The following is an 18,826-nucleotide window of genomic DNA, read 5'->3' on the forward strand; positions in this document are numbered from 1 at the left end:
CCATCACCGTTAATTTCCACCAATTCATCTCTCGATTTGCAACCGCAAAATTAAAAATAAAAACCATTAACCTGCTTTTTTACTTTTTACTCTTCCCCCCAAAAAAATATTCACGAGGGAAAAGAATAATTTTCACCCGAGCGAGTACGATTACACCACGAGATCGGCGACGTCTCTGATAAGATGCCGTGTCGCGTGGATGCGCCCCGAGGACCGATTTCAAGGATCATCTCGTTGTCCGCGGGACCACGCCTCCCTCGAAACATCCCCTCGTTCATCCCTCTTCCCTCGCTCTCTCTCTCTCTCTCTCTCTCCCCTCAGCAGCATCTTCCCCTTGCCCGTTCCTCCAATGGAAAAGCGGGAAACAGGGATCGAGACCGCCCCGAACTGGCCGCCATCGCCATCAATGTTCCACACCATGGAACATTTCCACGCCTGGTGGACCGAATGGGTGGACCGTTTTATCGATCATGCGACTTTCGTCTAACAAAACATTCGTTACATTCGTGATTATTATATTACACATTCTGATATTCGGAGAGAAGTAAAAATTGATCGTTGGAATCGAAGCTTGGAAGAACGTTTAACACTTCTTCCTTCGCTTCGTCTTTTTCTTTTTTTGTATTTTTTTCCCTATTTTTTGGGGGGAGGTGCGATATATATTTGCGTTTTTTGAGGTGGAATATCGGCGAGGTTGAAATGAACGATTATTTCGTTGAAATTCGTGTCGATGATAGGTTAGGTTAGGTTAGGTTAGGTTAGGTTGGGTTAACGAAAAGATATTTGGAGGATCGGAACGGTGCAATCACGCAAATTGTGCTGTGGACAAAATGGTTAGGGATGGGCGTTAAAGGGTGCAACGCCACTTGCAGTAATCATAGGACGATGTATAATGTATAATGTACACGTTACGCAATGTACACGTGTCGGAGATTGCATGGTTGGGACGAAAATCGAGATGAGGCGAACCGCGATTAATATTTCTTTTTCGCTCGCTGGTGTCATGAGATAGTTCACGCTTTCAACGCCCCTGCCTTTTCGACGCCTCTTTCCGCCACGTGACTTTTCAGAGGGTCTTTCAACAAAAGGGTTCATCTCGCTCTCTTCTTTCTGCGAGATCGAATGTTTAGAATTGTTTATGCATTGTTTCGATTCGAGCTTCGATTGCCCGTTTAAAAAATCCGCTTGAAAAGAAGAACAGTTTCGCGAGAATCGTGTCTGTTGAGAGGAAAATTTCAAAATTAAATGCAAAATATGTATGTGAAAGTATGTTGTTAACTTTTTATGCAGTGATCGATGATGAAAATATTAGGAAAAAGATATTTTATCAAGGACGATGCGATAGAATAGATTAATTCTACGTAATATTTATATATAGAATTTATATAGAAATACGTTATAAAAAGGATAGATGAAAATATGTTCAATAGACGTCTCTTGAATTTCTCGTTTCTATTCTCGCGATAATGGTAAGGTATAAACAAGGAGAGAAAATAACGGGAGAAGGATGGAAATAGTAAAAATATTGAAATCAGCGCCATCTCTGGTGTGCCGCAAATGAAACACACGAAGAAAGGATAGAAGATAGTATGAGAAGGATAGAGATAGAACGAGAATCAGTGTTTAACGCCATCTCTTGAGCGTTTTGTTAATATGATTCGTCGAACATATCGTTCTTTGCGCTCGAGAGATGGCGTCAAGGATCAATTCTTATTCTATCTCTATCCTTCTCATACTATTTTCTATCCTTCCTTTGCGCGTTTCATTTGCGGCACTCTGAAGATGGCGTTGATTTCAATATTTTCACTATCTCCGTCCTTCTCACATTATTTCCTCTCCTTGTCATACATGCTCTTGGTTTTATACATTATCGATAAGAATGATCGTGTATATTTTAATCTGGTACATTTTATCGTTGATAATATTTTATATTTCGTAATTGTATACTTTATTACATTTTTGACGATGTTAAAATTGAAGTTTCTCTGAAAAAAAAAAAAAAAAAAGAAAACTACGTAATTATCTATCACATATAAAACCGTTCTTTCTTAAAATTCTTTCTATCCTGTCTCCATTTCTAAGGCATTTGGCCAAAAATCATTCGATCTTCTATCAGATTGCAACGCAGTTCTCAAAGTGGTACTGGTGAGATGATCGTAATCGTTCGATTTTCTGTAGCGACGAATAGCTTTCCTCCTTCTTGACTCCCGACACGTGGACACGAAAATATTCGCATTCCTCGACCATCTTGTTCTCCACGCTCGTTTAATTTCCGTTCTCACCTCGACGTTCAACAAACAATAAAGCAAAGCAACGAAAGAACCCTGGAGATATATAATAATTACTCCGAATCCACACATTTTCAAAAAAGTTTTCCATCTTCTTTCTTTTTAAGGATAATCGAATTACTTGAAAAGAGACGAATAACTGATCGAAGAAGAGCCAAACGAGTTCCACGCGTTTATCATTATGATACGAAAAGGCCAGGAATAGAGTGTAATGAGCGCCAAATAGCGGGACCAGTACCAGGGTAGATTTGGCCCACCTACTGTGTTGGAAGAGAAAATAATCAACAACAAAACTTTACAATCATCTCGAGAAAGGAGTCCTCTCTTCAAATTTACCTGTATTGCATTTTCTTTCGTTGCAGATGCACGGACGTTTTGAATTTAACGAACAGGACGCGCACTATGTTGAGGAACAGTAGGAAGTTGAACTGATAACGTTCATTTGATTATTCGCTGGATCAACCGCACGTTCACGAGAAGGAGCACGAGGAGGAATCACTTACCAAATTCGATATCATGATGGGAATCCTTATAAGGAGAAACAGGGAAGGATTGCCGTGAGTGGTCCAGCAAAGCGTGTCCTCGACAATGGCGCGAATTATTATCCAAGGTAGAACCACGAAAACGGGTAATCCTTAATCATTGGATAAATTATTCAAGTTCAATTTTCACGTATCTTGGCCAATTTCGATTAATCACGAATTACAGGTAATCGACTGGAGGAGATCTTACCCCATCCCATCAAGACGTACAAATTGATCGCTTCGCTGTCCGCGCAGAACGCCCAAACGATCAAATTGTGCAAGTAGAGACCCTCCATCAGGATCCAAGAGTAATTGGCCACGATGAAGTATTGCCACCCGCTCGTGACCACCTTGCAGATTATCATCTGTAACTGATTATCTCGAGATATAATATATATATATATATTAGATATTGTTCTTTTTTCTCTCTCTCTCTTCATCGAATTTTATTTAATAACACGGCCTACGTTTCGTTGCTTGATAAAAGCATAATTCTCGACGTAGATCACGTCCACGGTTCGGCTGATACCATCGACGAAGATCCAATCTCTGACCAGTGTCATAAACGCTCTCATTATGAACGAGGCGAACAAGTGCATGTGCAATTTGTTCCTTGGGTTTCTCAGTTTTCTAAAAGGATTAATTAATTGGATCAAGAAGAAACGAAGAAAAGAAAGAAAGCATACCTGAGCAACGAGAAAACGATCATCGCTACGATCAACATGGCGAAGGACGTGGAATATCCAATTTGGGACACGATCCTGACGATAGGCAACCATCTCTGACGAAAGTTCAATTTAAGGCGTCGATTGAAGGGAAAAGGAAAACGATCTTTTAAAAATTCAATTCTTACGTTTAACAAAGATTCGATGTTTTTGTAATCCCGTGACCGAAATATCCCGAGTCCTAAATCGACGAGGTAACGACGATCGGTGAACTCGTCGGACAATTCGCACAGGCTGTAATTGCTCTGCCAAATATTTTCAGAATTCACGTACCACCGGCCGTTCGAAAGGCAAGCTTTCGTCGCCACTGTTGTCGCGACAGGTGCGTTTAGAGCGGAGCTGGCATCTAATTGGTTTAGCGGTGGGCCAGTGTTGGGTGGACAGGGTAAAGTGGCAACGCTGGAGGCCTTGGCGTACGACCAGCAAAGCACTCCGTCGAAGTGCGGCGGGCAATACGCATCTCGCGACGTGATGTTTCGATCTGTTTAAAAAAGAAAAGAAAAGAAAAGAAAGAAAGGAAAAGTCGATATTTATAATTCTCACTCGAACGTATTTTGTTATCAGAATGAAGAAAAATGAACGAACTTACACTCCGTCATCAATCCAATGCATTTTCGTTTTTGCTCGAGCAAAAAATGTTCCGCGATTGATGCCTCGTCGATCGTAACTTTCGGCTCGAATTCGGTCGAAGCCATCTCGAATTGTATACGCACGATACTGCACTCGATAAAAGAAAAAATTTTTCGAAAACGTCGAATGTCGATCGAACGAGGCGAATTGAATAGGTGATGCGAATCTTTTGAAATCTGAAATCGAAGTGACCAGTGGCAGTGGATTAGATGGGTATGGAAATATGTTTGCAGACGCCTCACCCTCGGTCTTCTTCTTTCTACGCGTACACTACTAGGTATGGAGAGAGGGAGAGGGGGCAGATCGTAAGTAGTACGAGTCGACGACGCGTCGGCCGAGAGTCTTCTACTCTCTTATCGTAATTTGTCGATCCCTTCTTCTCTTTCCAATGGCGGTGGACGCATTCTACGATAATATATTTTCTATTATACGAAAAATAATTATATTTATCGGAGGGGGATGTCGATACCTTGTATACAATTTACAAGATAAACGCAATAAAGCAAATGGATTAAACATGGCGATCCATCGTCGATCCATCATCCATCGTCAAAACGATGATGGTTCTATAATCCTATCAATATTATAAGATAGAACCACCGCGAGGAGTGATCGATCATCGAAATTGTATCAGGCACAGAGAGAATGGATATGAAGTAACGATTTAATAAAAAAAAAAAAAAAAAAAAAGTAATAATAATACGACCATCCAAGTGTACGTAGAAAAGGATATTCTTACATTTTCTTTTTCTTCTTCCTTCTTTTGCCCAAGTAAAAATAAAAATTATTAAGAAGTCGATAATTGTTCGATTTTTTTTCTCTCTTTAATGACTTACAAAAAAATAATTTCTCGTAAATTATATATCGTTATAAAATGTTCGTATTATTCACTATTATTATTATTATTATTATTATTTATTCTGGACGGAGAGAATGGACGGGGGAGGAGAAATTCTCGATGGGGGCGAAAAAAAGAACCCGTGGAGCCCGTGTATTCAAAATTCGTGTTTTTTTTTTTTCCTTTTTTTTTTTTTTTACGTTAAACTTACACCAACCACGCTTCACAACAACAGATCGCGTTATCTCCTCTTATCGTGGATCAACTCGAGAAATCGTTCGCGGCGCGCGAAAATCGAATTCGCGCCGCGATTCGATTTCGATCCCGTAAAAAAAAAAAAAAAAAAAAAAAAAAAGAAAATTTTCCATCCAAAACAATTTTACAATATTACGTTCTTAAATAATCGTTCTTTTCCATCTCTCCCCTTCACGAATCTTTTCTCTCTCTTCTTTTCTTACAGTTATCATTTCTTTTTTCTTTCTTTCTTTTCCCTCTCGTATCTCGCGACAAACATCACCCGAGCGGATGATTCTCGCCGATCTTCTAAAAGTCACTTCTATCTTACAGCCATCGATGTTGGTAAGTCGTTAGTAAGTACGTACATATACATCATTCCTCCTTTCCTTTATCCTTCGATTACGCTACTATATCCTACATTATTAATCAATCAATCTTCTAACGCGAATGATCCTGTTATTTACAAAAATTTCCACGGTTATTATATATATATCAATAGGCCATTTTTCTTTATCTTTTACTCGAGACGTAGAGAGAGAGAGAGAGAAAGAGAGAGAGAGAGAGAGACGCGTCTCGTTAACACGATTTCACAAATATACGCGAGAGACAATTCATTAAGAAACGAACGAATTCGGCCTTTGATCCGGACGTTTTCTTCTTTTCGTCGTTTCGAGAAACATTCTTCTTATAAATAATCTAAACAGAGTTTTTTTTTTTTTTTCTTCGTGATCCTCGTTACAAACAAGGAGAGTATTATTTGCGTAGTAGTAGTAGTAGTAATAGTAGTAGTAGTAGTAGTAGTAGTAATAGTACAAAGTGTCTTTATGGCTTTTTTTTTTTCTTTCTTTCTTTCTTTTATTTTCTCAATCATGATCTCTTTGGCTTCGAGGGATATGAATAATGCGCGCACTGCCAAAGAACGGAATTCCTTGAACATTTGCTCCATGCACATTTCCTCTTTTCAATTGTCCATGCTGTCTTTCTTTACGAAGAAGAGCAACGGTCTTGCGTTCTTTCTTTCTTTTTTTTTTTTTTCTCTTTTTTCAAATTTTATAGCAAGTTCTATGTAGGACCTAGAACTGGCAGTTTAAAGAGGGAAGCCTACGCGGAATGGCGTCATTTTCATTCATGACGGCCACGCTTCGCTTTGTCGCGTTACGAAAAGTGATACTTCCGACACTTTCGAGTAAGATAAATTTTCTTCGACGGGGAAAAAAAATCGAGGAAAAAAAAAAAAAAAAAAAAAAGGATTGGATCCTTTTTCCCCCGTCGAGTCGATTGATTATATTCACCATCGGTTTATCATCCATTGGAATGTTTTCTATTTCGTTATTTCTTCTTCTCGGTGGAAGTATCATCACAACAGTCTTTCGAAAAGAAGAATGTGAAAAAAAATTTCTGCCGATATAATGCATACACGCCTCGTGTACAACATCGATCGAACAAGAATTTCTTCCGAAATGAAGAATAGAAGAAATGAATGATTGAAAATTCAAATTTTTCCCATTCCTTAAATTAAAAAAAAAAAAAAAATATCAAAAGAATATCGCTCGAGCGAAAAGTTTCGACAGAATTTTTTCTTTTTGGTTTTTCGACGTAGGAGGAGACTACTATCAGATACAGATTCGATAGACGACCGACGATTTTCCGATCGTGCGCCCCACAACGATCTATCGTCAACGACGCAGGACGATCTCGACGATTCATCGAGATCCTTAAATAGGAACGCGCACGATGGTGTTGCAATAAATGGTGTCGTTTCACAATAACACGAGTAGAATTACAATTGGAAAGGCACTTTGAACGAAAAGTATTATGGCGTCGCGCGATACAAATATAAAATCGCGCTCTTGTGTTACGTGTGTGTGTGTGTGTGTGTATTTATTACGCGTTCTTCAATTGACCTTGTTCGTTTCGACCTTTCTGTAACCTCTGTCGCGTATAATAAAGTATAAAATATTTTTGCCTACTCTTTTCTTTTTTTTTTTTTTTTTTTTTCCTTTTTTCGTGGGGAAGTGAGGAAAAACTCAAAACTCATTTTATCGTTATCCCCAGGCAAGAGAAACGAGAAATCGAAGCGAATCTCCTTTTCTTCCTTTCCCTCCATCCTTTCAATTCGATCTCCTCGAATCGGTGTTTCGTTTCACCGATCCCTCCGTCGATTTCTTTCTTCCTTCCTTTCTTTCTTTCCATTCCCTCAAAATGGGAGGGCCAGCTCGACGAGCGAAGAAAGGCCCGACCACGAGCTCGCCTCGACTCGTTCCCCCGCTCGACCACGCGTGCAGCAATTCCGGTCGAAGGTGTACGGGTTGGTGAGGAACGGTCAGAGACACTTGCCCGGGTTCTGGGAACACCACTGCGGCCACATCGCCTCCGTCTTCAATCCCCGGCTGGTGAGAAGCTCCATGTGCGCGGCCAGCCTCGTGTACACGTTCTCGTCAGTCGAGTAACCGTTGGTCGGCGTGTCGCTCCTGAAACAATTTTCAATTATTCTCAATTATCGATCGATCGATCGATCGATCCTCCCACTCACCATAATCTCTCGGCGAGGGCGGAGGCTCTGGGCCAGAGGCGAGGGCCCAACGACGCGTCGCCCGTCTGCTCGCTCCATATCGCCGCCTCCCCGCCCAACACTAGGCCCCAATGCTGCTGGGGGTAGTCCCTCCACGGCCTGTGGTTGTAGACGGTCTGCCAGGTGCGGTACTCGCCGCAGGCGGCCTCCCCCGTCTCCCTCCACCTGCCGAAGCCGCAGTCGAGGTACCACGTGTCCACGTGGGAGAGGATCACCCTGAAACCGTCCTCGAGAAGGTCGGGCGTCTCGGGCCAGTTGCTGCCCCCCCACGATTGGATCACGTGGATCTTGGGATCGAAGTACATGGTGATGTAGGGCCTCTTGGTCAACGGGGAGCTCCACAGGATCACGGCCTTGGGCGTCTCGTCGCGGTTCGCCCTAACCAGCCTGTGCAGCATCTTCGTCTCGAACTCGGCCCACATGGCGTGGTGGTCGGTCATGTTCTGCGCCTGCATCGCTGCCGTGATGTTCCCGTACTGGGCCCAGCAGTCGAGGTTCACCTCGTCCCCGCCGAGGTGCACCACGTCCCGGATCTCGGTCAGCTCGAGCAGCTCCTTGTACAGGCCCTCGAGTATTCGATACGTGTGCTCGTTGATGGGATTCAACTGGCCGCAATTCGGCTCCCCGCAATACGACGACCATGGCTGCTGATCAACGCACAGTGCCAGCTCCCCGTAACCGTACTCCGTCCCTGAATAAATTGACAAGATCAATCGGCGGACGAGCGCCGACACCACTACTCTCTTTCCTTTTTCGCGAGTTTTCAGCCGGGTTTAAACGGCGGATTTTTCGAACGGTGCTTTATCTCGGATCGAACGAGATCTCTCGTTTTTCACGCGGTGAGGAATGTATATATATATATATATATATGTTCGTTGACGACAATTAACGAGCTTAAATTGACGAAACGAATAGGGAAACGAGGTGTTATTTTTCAAGCGATCTAAACGCTTTTCGCGAGGAAGCTAGAGCTACGAGTTAGAGAAGGTTAGTGTTGAAAATTATCATCGGACGTCTTTTCGTTCTTTTTTTTTTTTTTTAAAGATACGATGAATTTGGATTATTAAAACTTTGCATTACAATTTCAAAGTAAACATCTTTCGTTTTGCTTCATCGGCCAATATCGTTGTAATATCGTTAATAATAATTAAATTGATAACAAGAGAAACGAGATATTATTTTTTAAGTAACACTTTTCAAGTGGAATTTTCCACATTGAATTAGAGAGGCTTGTAAAGTTATTTTTAGGATTGAAAAATTGCATTCTGTCATCCTAAACTATCATCCTAAACCAGACACTCTTTCGTTTCTATTGTAAATGATCTTTTTAAATAATCTAACGAGTTTCTCGCGGAATCTACGAATTAAAGAAGCTTTTGTTAAACTATCGATGCATTGAAAAATGCAATCCAAACCTTCCATTTCCTTCAATATCCATGAATTTGAATATCGTTTGTTATTGATAATTAACGTTTAATTGATAACAAGAATTTGAAAGAAATTAATAATTTTCTCACGGAATTAGAGAAGCTTTTGTTGAACCATTGAAGCATTGAAAGATCCAAGATCGAATGAATTTGACGAGAAATCTTGTTCGATCATACTTAAATTAATAATAGTAAAAGATTTTTCAACAATCTCACATTTTTAAAACTTTTTCACACGGAATCTAAATCTTCAACACGAATTGAATTATCAGCATTTAGAAACGCACCTTAGACTATCATCCCAAACCAGATACTTTTCCATTTCAAGATCCAATGAATTCGTAAATGATAATCAACGCTCAAATCGACAACAACAGTACAAAGCTCGTCGAGAGAACAAATCGAACGTATTACTTTTTAAATAATCTAACAATTATCTCACGAATTAGAGAAGCTTTCCTTCGTCCACTTTAAATTATCATCCCAAACATCTTTCCTTCAAGATCCAACGAACTCGAATCGGCAACGAGACTAAATCGACATCGTTACTTTTCAATAATAAATAATCTAACAATTATCTCACGAATTAGAGAAGCTTTCCTTCATCCACTTTAAATTATCATCTCAAATTATCATCCCAATCCTTCCATTTCCTTCAAGATCCAACGAACTCGAATCGGCAACGAGACTAAACGCATCGTTACTTTTCAATAATAAATAATCTAACAATTATCTCACGAATTAGAGAAACTTTCCTTCATCCACTTTAAATTACCACTCCAAACATCCTTCCATTTCCTTCAAAATCCAACTAAATCATTGTTAAATAATTCGCCGAGCAATATCATTATATAAGTGATAATCAACGCTCAAATCGGCAACGAGACTAAACGCATCGTTACTTTTCAATAATAAATAATCTAACAATTATCTCACGAATTAGAGAAGCTTTCCTTCGTCCACTTTAAATTATCATCCCAAACATCTTTCCTTCAAGATCCAACGAACTCGAATCGGCAACGAGACTAAATCGGCATCGTTACTTTTCAATGATAAATAATCATAACAAACGAGGAATCCACGAGTCCAATCCCCAACTCACCCCACTGCCAGCCAGCGCCAGCGTGCGCCGGTGAGTCGATCTCGACGAGGACCCGGACTCCCCGTATCCTCGCGTAATCAGCCAGATCCTTGACGTCGTCGGGCGTGTATATCTGGTCCCCGCTGTACGCCCCCCACCTCGCCATTTCCGGGAACTGGGCCGAGTCGAATGGGAAGCTCTGCGAGTCGGACAGGTGCCAGTGGAACGTGTTCAACTTGGACGCCGCCATCCCGTCGATCACTCGTTTCAAACGCTCGACAGGGAAGAATTGCCTGCCCGTGTCGATCAGCAACCCTCTGTAAGGGAACGCGGGCTTGTCCTCGACCGAGGCCCTCGAAAGAACCCGCAACCCGCCCTCCCGCCCCGCGCTCTCGTCCCACCAGATCATCTGGCCGAGGGTCTCCAAACCGTGCCTCGCCCCGAAGTAGCTCCTCCCCACCACTCGAGCCTCCAGCCCCCTCCCCCTGCCCACCACGTCCACCGTGTACCACTCGTCCACGTCAAGGCTGGGCCCGCTCGCCCCTCCCGTGCCCGCCGATAAATATATCACGAACGCGTCCACGCCCGGCCTGCTTCTCGCGTTCGGCGTCTTTATCAAACTCCTGACGTTCCCTGCAACCAATTGTACCAACGTTGAGGTGTTGTAACGAGGGGAGAGGCGTTGTTTTGGCTTTGGCGACGGCCTTTTTCAAGGCTTTTTCACTCGGAATTAACGAGACGATTTATTTTCCCGTTTAATTCCATTTCTTTATATTTCAATTTCTCCCTGCACTACTCCTGTATTAGTTAATAATGTAATTGCGTTGTATCTTATTTAAATATAAATGTAAATGGTGCAAAGGGTTGAAATATAAAAAATTTTACACGTTCGTTCGCGCGTGAAATCATTTCAATATTTTTTTTTTTTTTTTTTACGTATGAAGAAAGAAAATTTGTCGAATATCAAAGTATATATCGTCGGTTTATTATTCTTACTTCTCTTACATCTCTATTTTCCTTCCCTCTATCCTCAATTTCTTAAGGAATAGAGATAATTTCGTTATTTCATATTTCCATCTATCCATTTTGAGCATCGGAAAATGCAGTTCGAGCTAATTTCAGATAAAAAAAAAAATCTAATCATTTTATACGCGAAGATCTTAGGAATTTATTTTAAAAAAAAATCGAACATAAATAAATATCGTCGCGTCGATCCAAGCGGTGCCTGAGAGCGCAAAGGATTAATGGCACTTTCTCGATTTACGGCCAAAAAGAATGCTTTATGAACTAAAAACTACGTTGTTTTATCTTAAAAAATTCGAACCAGATCCAATCGAATTTGTTTTAATAATAAAAATAATTGACTTTTCGAAACGTGTCCAGGCCGTATCCAAGCGAGATATAGGTGTATTTATATTAGGCGTGCGAATAAGTTCCTTCCTCTCTCTTTCTACGACCGTGGCGCCACTCGAAACAGCGTTCTTTCGTCTTTAAGAATTTCCTGTGCAACGATTTCGAGCGATATGGCATTACTGCTTACTTTTCGCATTCCAAGCTTAGGAGATCAGCCGTTGAAGCTACTGAAACGGTTTGCTGTATCTTAAGGAACGTAGTAACAAAGATTTAAAGCTGGAAATTTTAACTTGGAAGACGACGATCGTTCGATCGAGAAAAATATCCGACTGAAACAATAAAATGGACCGTTTATTTTGAAAATTCATTTTCATAAAAAAAAAATGAGATATAATTTGTGATTAATTTGGCGTAAACTTTTTATTTGTTAAGCTAGTTAATATTTTAAAAACTGTCAATGAAAGAAATTACGTAGCACAGAATTTAAGACGTTAGATTTATCAGAATTAAAAGAATCGCTCTGGCGCCTTTGTACAGCGATGCCAGATCTATTACATGCGAAAAATATCTTTTGTGCATCATGAATATTTCAAGCCACGTATAAATAAATATATATCGATGTCTTATGTTAATTTTAACGATATATAAATACAATTAACAATTCAAAATAAAAAATACCACTCCTATTTTATTTCTTGTTATCGTTTACAAGGAAAATTGGATCAATGCAAAATATATTTTAATTTTTCACAATTGAAATTAAACATGATTTTTACAATCATGAGCCAATTATGAAAATGATGTAACTCCATTTACAAACCTAAATTATTATACAATCAAATTGCATATCGACTCACTGATCGCAATTAATTTACACCTTTTGCACTCCTTTCGAAATAAACGGTGTCCAAATCTTTGGAATTTGGAAAAGAAAAAAAAAAAAAAAGGAGAAAGAACTTGTTATTCGCACACGTGGCACACGTCGAGAAAGGGGAAGGAAGAAAGAAAGAAGTAGTAAAAAAATAAATTCGTCACCGATGAAAACGTCCTTGGCGTGCTCCAACAGATTCCTCGTCTCTTGATCGCTCGTGTTCACCGTGACGAATTCGATTTGCTGCAGGTGCACGATCACGCTCTCCTCGCCCAGCACCACGTTTCCGGTCGGCCTCGGCCACAGGAGCCTCGTGTTCCCGCCGCAGAGCGCGATACAACTCGCCAACGAGGTCCTCGACGACCTCACCGCCCTCCTCTCGCACCTCCCGGCCACGCACACCCAAGACCACGGGCTCTGAAACGTCCTGCGATCCGACGGGATCGCGGGTCGCACGGCTTTTAACGACTTCTTCTTCTTCTTTTCATTTTTCTTTTCATTTTTCGTTACCCTCCACCTTTTAATCCTCCCCCTTTATTAACGATCAAGCGTCAGACTCGTGGACACACGGATGCGTGAAACAGCGTGGCCAAAGGTATTATAGAGTGAAGATCGACGGAAGCATATACGGCATATAAAGTAATTCGAACGTTTATTGATCTTTGATGAACGAAATATACGCGTTAATGGAACTCGTTTGAACCCTTTCGTTACGTTTCCGTCAAAAACAGTGAAAAAAATCGTTGCTTTGTCTGTTGAAAAAAATTGATGATAAATACAAAATATCGATGCTACGTTTCCAGAGAAAGATACTCGATATGTTAGAGCGAGTATATTAAACAGAGCGACTATAGTAAATAGAGCGATTATAATCGCTCGTAGTATGTCAGTGGCATCGTTTTATGCAGAGCGACTATAGAGTACTTCGGCCGTAGTCGCGAAAGAATTAAGACAGTGAGAGGTGTATCAATCATTTATGTAAGAATCAAACAAAACTTCAAATATCTTCAAAGCAGACGCTTAATATGGAATTCTATCGATTGTAATTTTACAAAATCAAATTCGGTACACAGTGCGGAACATTGATTGAGACAAATTATTACCACCAAAGATGGTCCAACGAAATATTAATGTTAAGTAATACTAACTGTACGTGTTTGTATAATAAATGTAATACAATTGCTGCAAAATATGGTGAATCATTTTCAAATTTCGCATAACCTTGAGATTTCTACTGTACATCTCTCATTGTCCTTAAACAAGTTCCATTAACGTATATATTTCGTTCATCGAAGATTGCAAATGTAAACATTCGAATACTTTCGTTACCCGCTGTGGATAGGAGACGAGAGAGGACGAATCGTGTAACGGTTAATTTTTTAATGCGACACACATGGACACGTAAGTAATAAAACGGACATTAAGTATAACGTATGTGTAGCGTTATCTTGAGAAGAGCACAAGTACGAGAGAGAGAGATAGAGCGAGCTGTGTACAAAGTGAGCGTGAAAAGGAGGGATGGAATTGAGAAGAAGTCGTTAGGAATTAGCATCTGTGTAATAAAAATAAACGTTTCAAACGAACATTCAACTGGTGGAAACTCGATAGGATCGATAATTAACGTCGGTTGGGAAGAGTAATTAGTTAGAGAGGAATTTCAGGATTGTGAACGAAAATTAATTTTCCCTGCAATTTTAAATTAGAATCCGAAAAGGTGTCGAGTCACAGAAACAAGCGAAACACAAAAGGACGATCGTTCCGTTTCGCTGCTACTATAGTCGACTATAATCGTTCTGCACAAGATGCCGCCTGTTACACGATACGACGAGCGATTATCGCGTATTTTTCTCTCGAAACGTAGCATCGAAGCAACTCGAATTGTGAGGCGTGAACGCGACGATCTTTCTCGAGCACATGCTGCGAAGAAGTCGCTCGAAGTTAAAGTTAGAGATGGATATATAATCCAAAATAAAAGGAACGAACGAACGAAGAGGAGTTCCGTTAACTGTAATCCATGGGTCGGTTAATAGTAACGGATGCAAAATGTTGGCAAATAATACAAAACGAGGAGATTGGAAATTATAACTCGCGAATAATGTTAATAATAATTCGATCGAGCGCATTAGATAAATCCCCGTTCAAGAAATCTGCCGTTAGTCGAAAGAAGCGTGTCAAGCTCGACGCGCAGTTATTTCAATTTTTCAAGCTCGGCGCGTATAAATATAGGATCGTTGATGCTTTTCCTTTTCAATTCGATTTTTTTATCCGCGACTTTTCACTCTAACTGGATAACTGGTTAATAGAAAGAAAGTGTGCACGAGAATGAGGGACGATCAAGCGATCAAGAGGATCTATTTATATATTTCCTGGTTGGAAAATGGCGAGAACGTGGCGGGGGAAAGCGGTTGTAAAAAAAAGTATTATACGTACAATCATTCCAGAATGACGGTTTTCGATTATCCACCATTTTCGAATTCTTCCAAATTCTTCGATTTATCTAATACCAGAGAAAGAAAAATAATAATAATTTAATAATGAAAAATCTCGATCGATTTTTCCAGACAGAGAAATGCTCGAATTTCGAAGAATCGTGGATAACGAATGGAAGGAAAGGGACGAAATCGTTCGAGTTACAACAACGATTATTGCGTCGATCAAAAAAACTATAAATACCCACAATATTATTATTGTTACACATTTACATTCCCTAACGAGTAAACATCGAACAGAGCACATTCCTCGCTGTTCACTGTTTCTTAAATATAAATAAACAAACAAACAAACAAACAAATTAGAATTACGCTAGATCGATGAGCACAAACATCATCGTTGCAAAGGTCAAGCCAGACAATTTAAATAGAATGGGCAGGGAGAGGGAGGGGGAGGGGGAGGGGGAGGGAGGAGGACATGCAAAGAAGACACGAGGGTGATGTGTGCCGCCAGACATAAACAACAGCCGAGTGAAGCGACTGGGATACGCGACTGCAGGTCGATCCTTGGAGGAAAGAGGAGAGAAAGAAAAGAAAAGAAAAGAAAAAAAACTAAAAACGGATGACGTTTGACGGATGGAGAGCAAACTTTCTGGAAGAAGTAAAGGGAAGTGAAAACGAAAGAAAGAAAGAAAGAAAGAAAGAAAGAAAGCGTTTTTTCCCCTTTTTCCTCCTTCCTTTTTTCCCCAGCAGGTAGAAACCATCATCCCTCCTCCCTCGGTTGGGAAAGACGTTACCTAGGCTCTTCCAGATACTCGTAGAGCCGTTCTTCGGGTCTCTTCGTGCTTTCATTACCGACCAGGAAAGTAACCAAGCCTCGTTGCAACTCCTTCAGTCTTTGTGATGTCGATCAAATCCGAGATGCGGAAGATAATGAACGAAACGGAATGCGGCAACAAAAGATTATAAACAAAGATTAAATAAATAACGAGGCGTCGAGTCTCGTGAGTGTGAGTATAGGAAAGGTAGATAGGAAGAATTCGAACAAAGAGTAAGAAATATACATAGGTATAGGGATGTAAAATTTCCACACTTTGAGTAAAAAAAAAACAATCGAATCGATTTTCGTTAACAATAAAACGACCAATATCGAAAAAATAAAGGAAAAAGTGTGCGGTGAACGGAAGATAAAACAGAGAGAAAGAGAGAGGGAGGGAGAGAGAGAGAGAGAGAGAGAGAGAGAGAAAACGAAGGAACCTCGCGTTCCTTCTTCCTCTCCAATTGGATTCGCGAGCGAGCGAGCGAGCGTGTATGTGATGATCGATCAGGATCAGGTAAGACGCGATGGATCGCGCGATCAAGAGTGAAGGATCGTACGGCGATGTTCGAGTCTCGAGGCGAGGTCGTAACAGGGTCGATAATAGCGTGGTGTATCGACTGAGTGGATCGTGTCGTATCGCTGGTGCACTACTCACCGTCGCGACGAGAACGGCTGAAGGGAGGCGAGTGGCGGAGCATGCGCGTACATGGCGATCAGCAGGATCCCGGTTATCAAAACAAGGAAGAGGAGGATCTTCCTCATCCATCCGCTCGACACGTTGCCAACCATCCTTGCGAATCTGCGAAAACCAGACAAGAGATGATGAAATTTCATTTTTAATTTTATCGAATCAAAAGTGTTAATAAATAAATAAGAGAGATAAAAGATATTACATACACACTCGATGTAAAAATAACGATGTAAAGAAAACCTCTTTTTTCAACCTACGATTAAAACCGCGATATGAAAACTGGACGCGCCACAATATTATTCGAACAAAGTCTGATTCGAATTGGCTTCGTTTCCAGTATATACACGTATATAATATATAAATTCTAAAAAATATCGATTTTTAATACTAAACACGATATCGAATTTGCTAATCTTATCTGCTTATAGATATGACTTTAAGCCGATATATCTACATCTTTTTATTTGTTCAAGAATTCTTTTTCCTTTCTCAACATCGCGATCCCACTACGAGAGCAGAGGAATAATTACTCGCGGACAATTGGCGGCAATTTTTCATTTACTGCGAACGAAGCACACAAGTCAGTGAATCGCATTTAAACGATATTTGAGTGATGAAGAAACGAACGATTTATCAATCGAGACAATCTTTTCTCTTTTTTCCTTTACCTTTCTACGCGAATCCGTACGAAAGCATCGAATAAGAGGTAGCAGACGTTCATTTCGAGCAGTGTCGATCGAATCGGCTGGATGCAGAGGTAGAACCGACTTATTCCGTAGTTTCGCCTTTACTAAAGGCGAGGGAGTCGCCACGTTCGCTATTGCTGTATCGAGAGGCTAAGTTTTCGAACAACTACTGCCGAGAATCGATTGGAATAACCTGTATGGTGTGGTAAATCGACTCGAAGGACAGGCAAAAGTTTTATGCTACGATGCTTTATCCGGTTTTTAATTAATTAAAAATACAAAATAAGTCGCAATAAAAGTGTCTCGGGCGTTTGTCTTTTATTGTTCACCATGATGAAATATCCTTAACGAATAATAATTTTTTTTAATCAAAATATCACTTTTTTGACAGGAGGAGATGAAATCAACCAAGTTTTTCGTTTTTTTCTTGAATGCACATGCCGGGCAAAATTATATTCAAAAAATTTAAAAAAGATTTTAGAATATAACGACTTCTCGTTAAAACGATTTTCCACAACTAAATTCTCACGTAAGATAATGCTTTAAAAATACCTTCTAAAAATATAACATTTACTTAACTCTATTTAAAATTCTTTTTTAATCACGAAACAAAGAGGTCTGCGGCTGAAAAGAATATATTTCTTTGCGCGATAAACACGCCAATTTAATGAAAATCAGCGATCGATGCGCTCGTTCTAAAAATTCCACGATATTTACAACGAATTACTTTCCCTTCCTTTCTTTCTTTTTTCAACGCTTAAAGCCACAAGTTCCTTCTGAATTGGCCAACAAAACGGGGACGTTTTAGCGCACAAAGGGATGCGAGATGTGTGTGTGTGTGTGTGTACGCCGAAAAAGGAGGCGGTGTACGAACAAAGGCTTTTTGTTTCAAGCAGACGGACTCGTTCCATCCCGATACACGGCCCCAGTCGTGGTTGGACACGCGTAAACGTGACTCACCACCGTTGGGAACCGACGCTTTCGTGCAATTAGGTCTGACGACCCTTTCCAAGGCGTGTCTTCCTCCGCCACGAAAATAACACGTCGTCCCTGCTCTGATTAAGAAAGGCCTCGATCCAATCTCTCTCTCCTTTTAATGGAGATTATCATATTTAAAATATGAATGAGATATGAATATGAATAAGAGGAAAGGAAAGAAGGAATAAGGTTTAAGGAGAGGACTGTTTTCAGCCCCTGCTTCTTTTTTTTTTAAAAAAAAGAAACTATCTCTACTCGACAAATAATAACGCTCGATTATCTTATGTACTCTGTTTTAAACATTACGTGTTCCAACGTGTACAGTGGCTCGCCAATCCGTTCGAACATTTTATTGCTTATAGAGAAATATTATTAATCGCTCTGTTGCGATAAATTCTCAAATAAATATGTATTAAAAAATAAATTAAATCAAAATTAAACCGATCGAAACGGTAACTTTGTGTTCTGTTCGAGCATTACGTGTTCCAGTATATTTTTACACGAAATTATATGTAAAAAAAATTCTCAAACGAAACTGGTATTAAAAATTGAATGAAATGTCGATCGCTTTCGATCGGATTGATATCATCCCTTAAGAGAGAGATTCATCTATAATCTAACGCATAAAAAATAATTCGAGTACTTTTGTTAAAATCAAAATTAAAAAATAGCACTT

General features: G+C 40.2%; 2 protein-coding genes and 1 long non-coding RNA gene across 15 annotated transcripts in view; 1 reads left to right on the top strand and 2 right to left on the bottom strand.

The window, feature by feature from the left end:
* Nucleotides 1-1,907: 1,907 nt before the first annotated feature.
* LOC100867792 (secretin receptor) lies at nucleotides 1,908-4,876 on the bottom strand. Of its 7 annotated transcripts, none has more exons than XM_086906315.1 (9): nucleotides 4,127-4,876; nucleotides 3,666-4,018; nucleotides 3,499-3,593; nucleotides 3,280-3,442; nucleotides 3,021-3,177; nucleotides 2,792-2,922; nucleotides 2,625-2,688; nucleotides 2,410-2,548; nucleotides 1,908-2,324 (listed from the first exon to the last, which is right to left on the bottom strand). In XM_086906315.1, exons 1-9 carry the CDS (start codon nucleotides 4,230-4,232, stop codon nucleotides 2,291-2,293), a joined length of 1,242 nt encoding a protein of 413 aa, XP_086762441.1. In that variant the 5' UTR covers nucleotides 4,233-4,876; the 3' UTR covers nucleotides 1,908-2,290. The 7 variants fall into 7 exon arrangements, with proteins under 7 accessions (XP_086762441.1, XP_086762411.1, XP_086762438.1 ...); XM_086906285.1 differs by having other exon boundaries at nucleotides 2,625-2,716; XM_086906312.1 differs by having other exon boundaries at nucleotides 2,410-2,545; nucleotides 3,021-3,183.
* On the top strand, nucleotides 2,650-3,222 carry LOC147658796 (uncharacterized). Its single transcript, XR_015291635.1, has 2 exons — nucleotides 2,650-2,898; nucleotides 2,997-3,222. It is a non-coding gene; the product is annotated as an uncharacterized LOC147658796 (long non-coding RNA).
* A 96-nt stretch (nucleotides 4,877-4,972) lies between the features above and the next one.
* The window catches only part of fdl (fused lobes), a 31,751-nt gene continuing 17,897 nt past the window's right edge, over nucleotides 4,973-18,826 (bottom strand). For 5 of the 7 annotated variants that reach the window (XM_012490109.3, XM_031919878.2, XM_012490135.3 and 2 more), the window contains 6 exons: nucleotides 16,451-16,594; nucleotides 15,773-15,871; nucleotides 12,711-12,973; nucleotides 10,344-10,955; nucleotides 7,776-8,505; nucleotides 4,973-7,713 (listed from right to left, as the gene is read on the bottom strand). In XM_012490109.3, the coding sequence (XP_012345563.1) occupies nucleotides 7,566-7,713; nucleotides 7,776-8,505; nucleotides 10,344-10,955; nucleotides 12,711-12,973; nucleotides 15,773-15,871; nucleotides 16,451-16,594 (1,996 nt within the window). In that variant the 3' untranslated portion in view covers nucleotides 4,973-7,565. Of the gene's footprint in view, nucleotides 7,714-7,775; nucleotides 8,506-10,343; nucleotides 10,956-12,710; nucleotides 12,974-15,772; nucleotides 15,872-16,450; nucleotides 16,595-17,154; nucleotides 17,310-18,826 lie in introns of those variants that run through there. The other 2 variants (XM_012490118.3, XM_003690177.4) reach the window with 2 other exon arrangements.

Source organism: Apis florea, unplaced genomic scaffold (assembly GCF_048593485.1).
Source record: "Apis florea isolate Af1SG1 unplaced genomic scaffold, ASM4859348v1 contig_1615_pilon, whole genome shotgun sequence".
In the NCBI taxonomy this organism is placed as follows: domain Eukaryota; kingdom Metazoa; phylum Arthropoda; class Insecta; order Hymenoptera; family Apidae; genus Apis; species Apis florea.

What these genes read in the sequence shown, in the direction of transcription:
- LOC100867792 (XM_012489516.3), bottom strand. Translation starts at nt 4,232, where the DNA reads ATGGCTTCGACCGAATTCGAGCCGAAAGTTACGATCGACGAGGCATCA. An exon ending in ATCGTTTTCTCGTTGCTCAG is followed by an intron (nt 3,443 to 3,498) that starts GTATGCTTTCTT and finishes TAATCCTTTTAG; the next exon opens with AAAACTGAGAAACCCAAGGA. An exon ending in CCATCATGATATCGAATTTG is followed by an intron (nt 2,717 to 2,791) that starts GTAAGTGATTCC and finishes GAACGTTATCAG; the next exon opens with TTCAACTTCCTACTGTTCCT.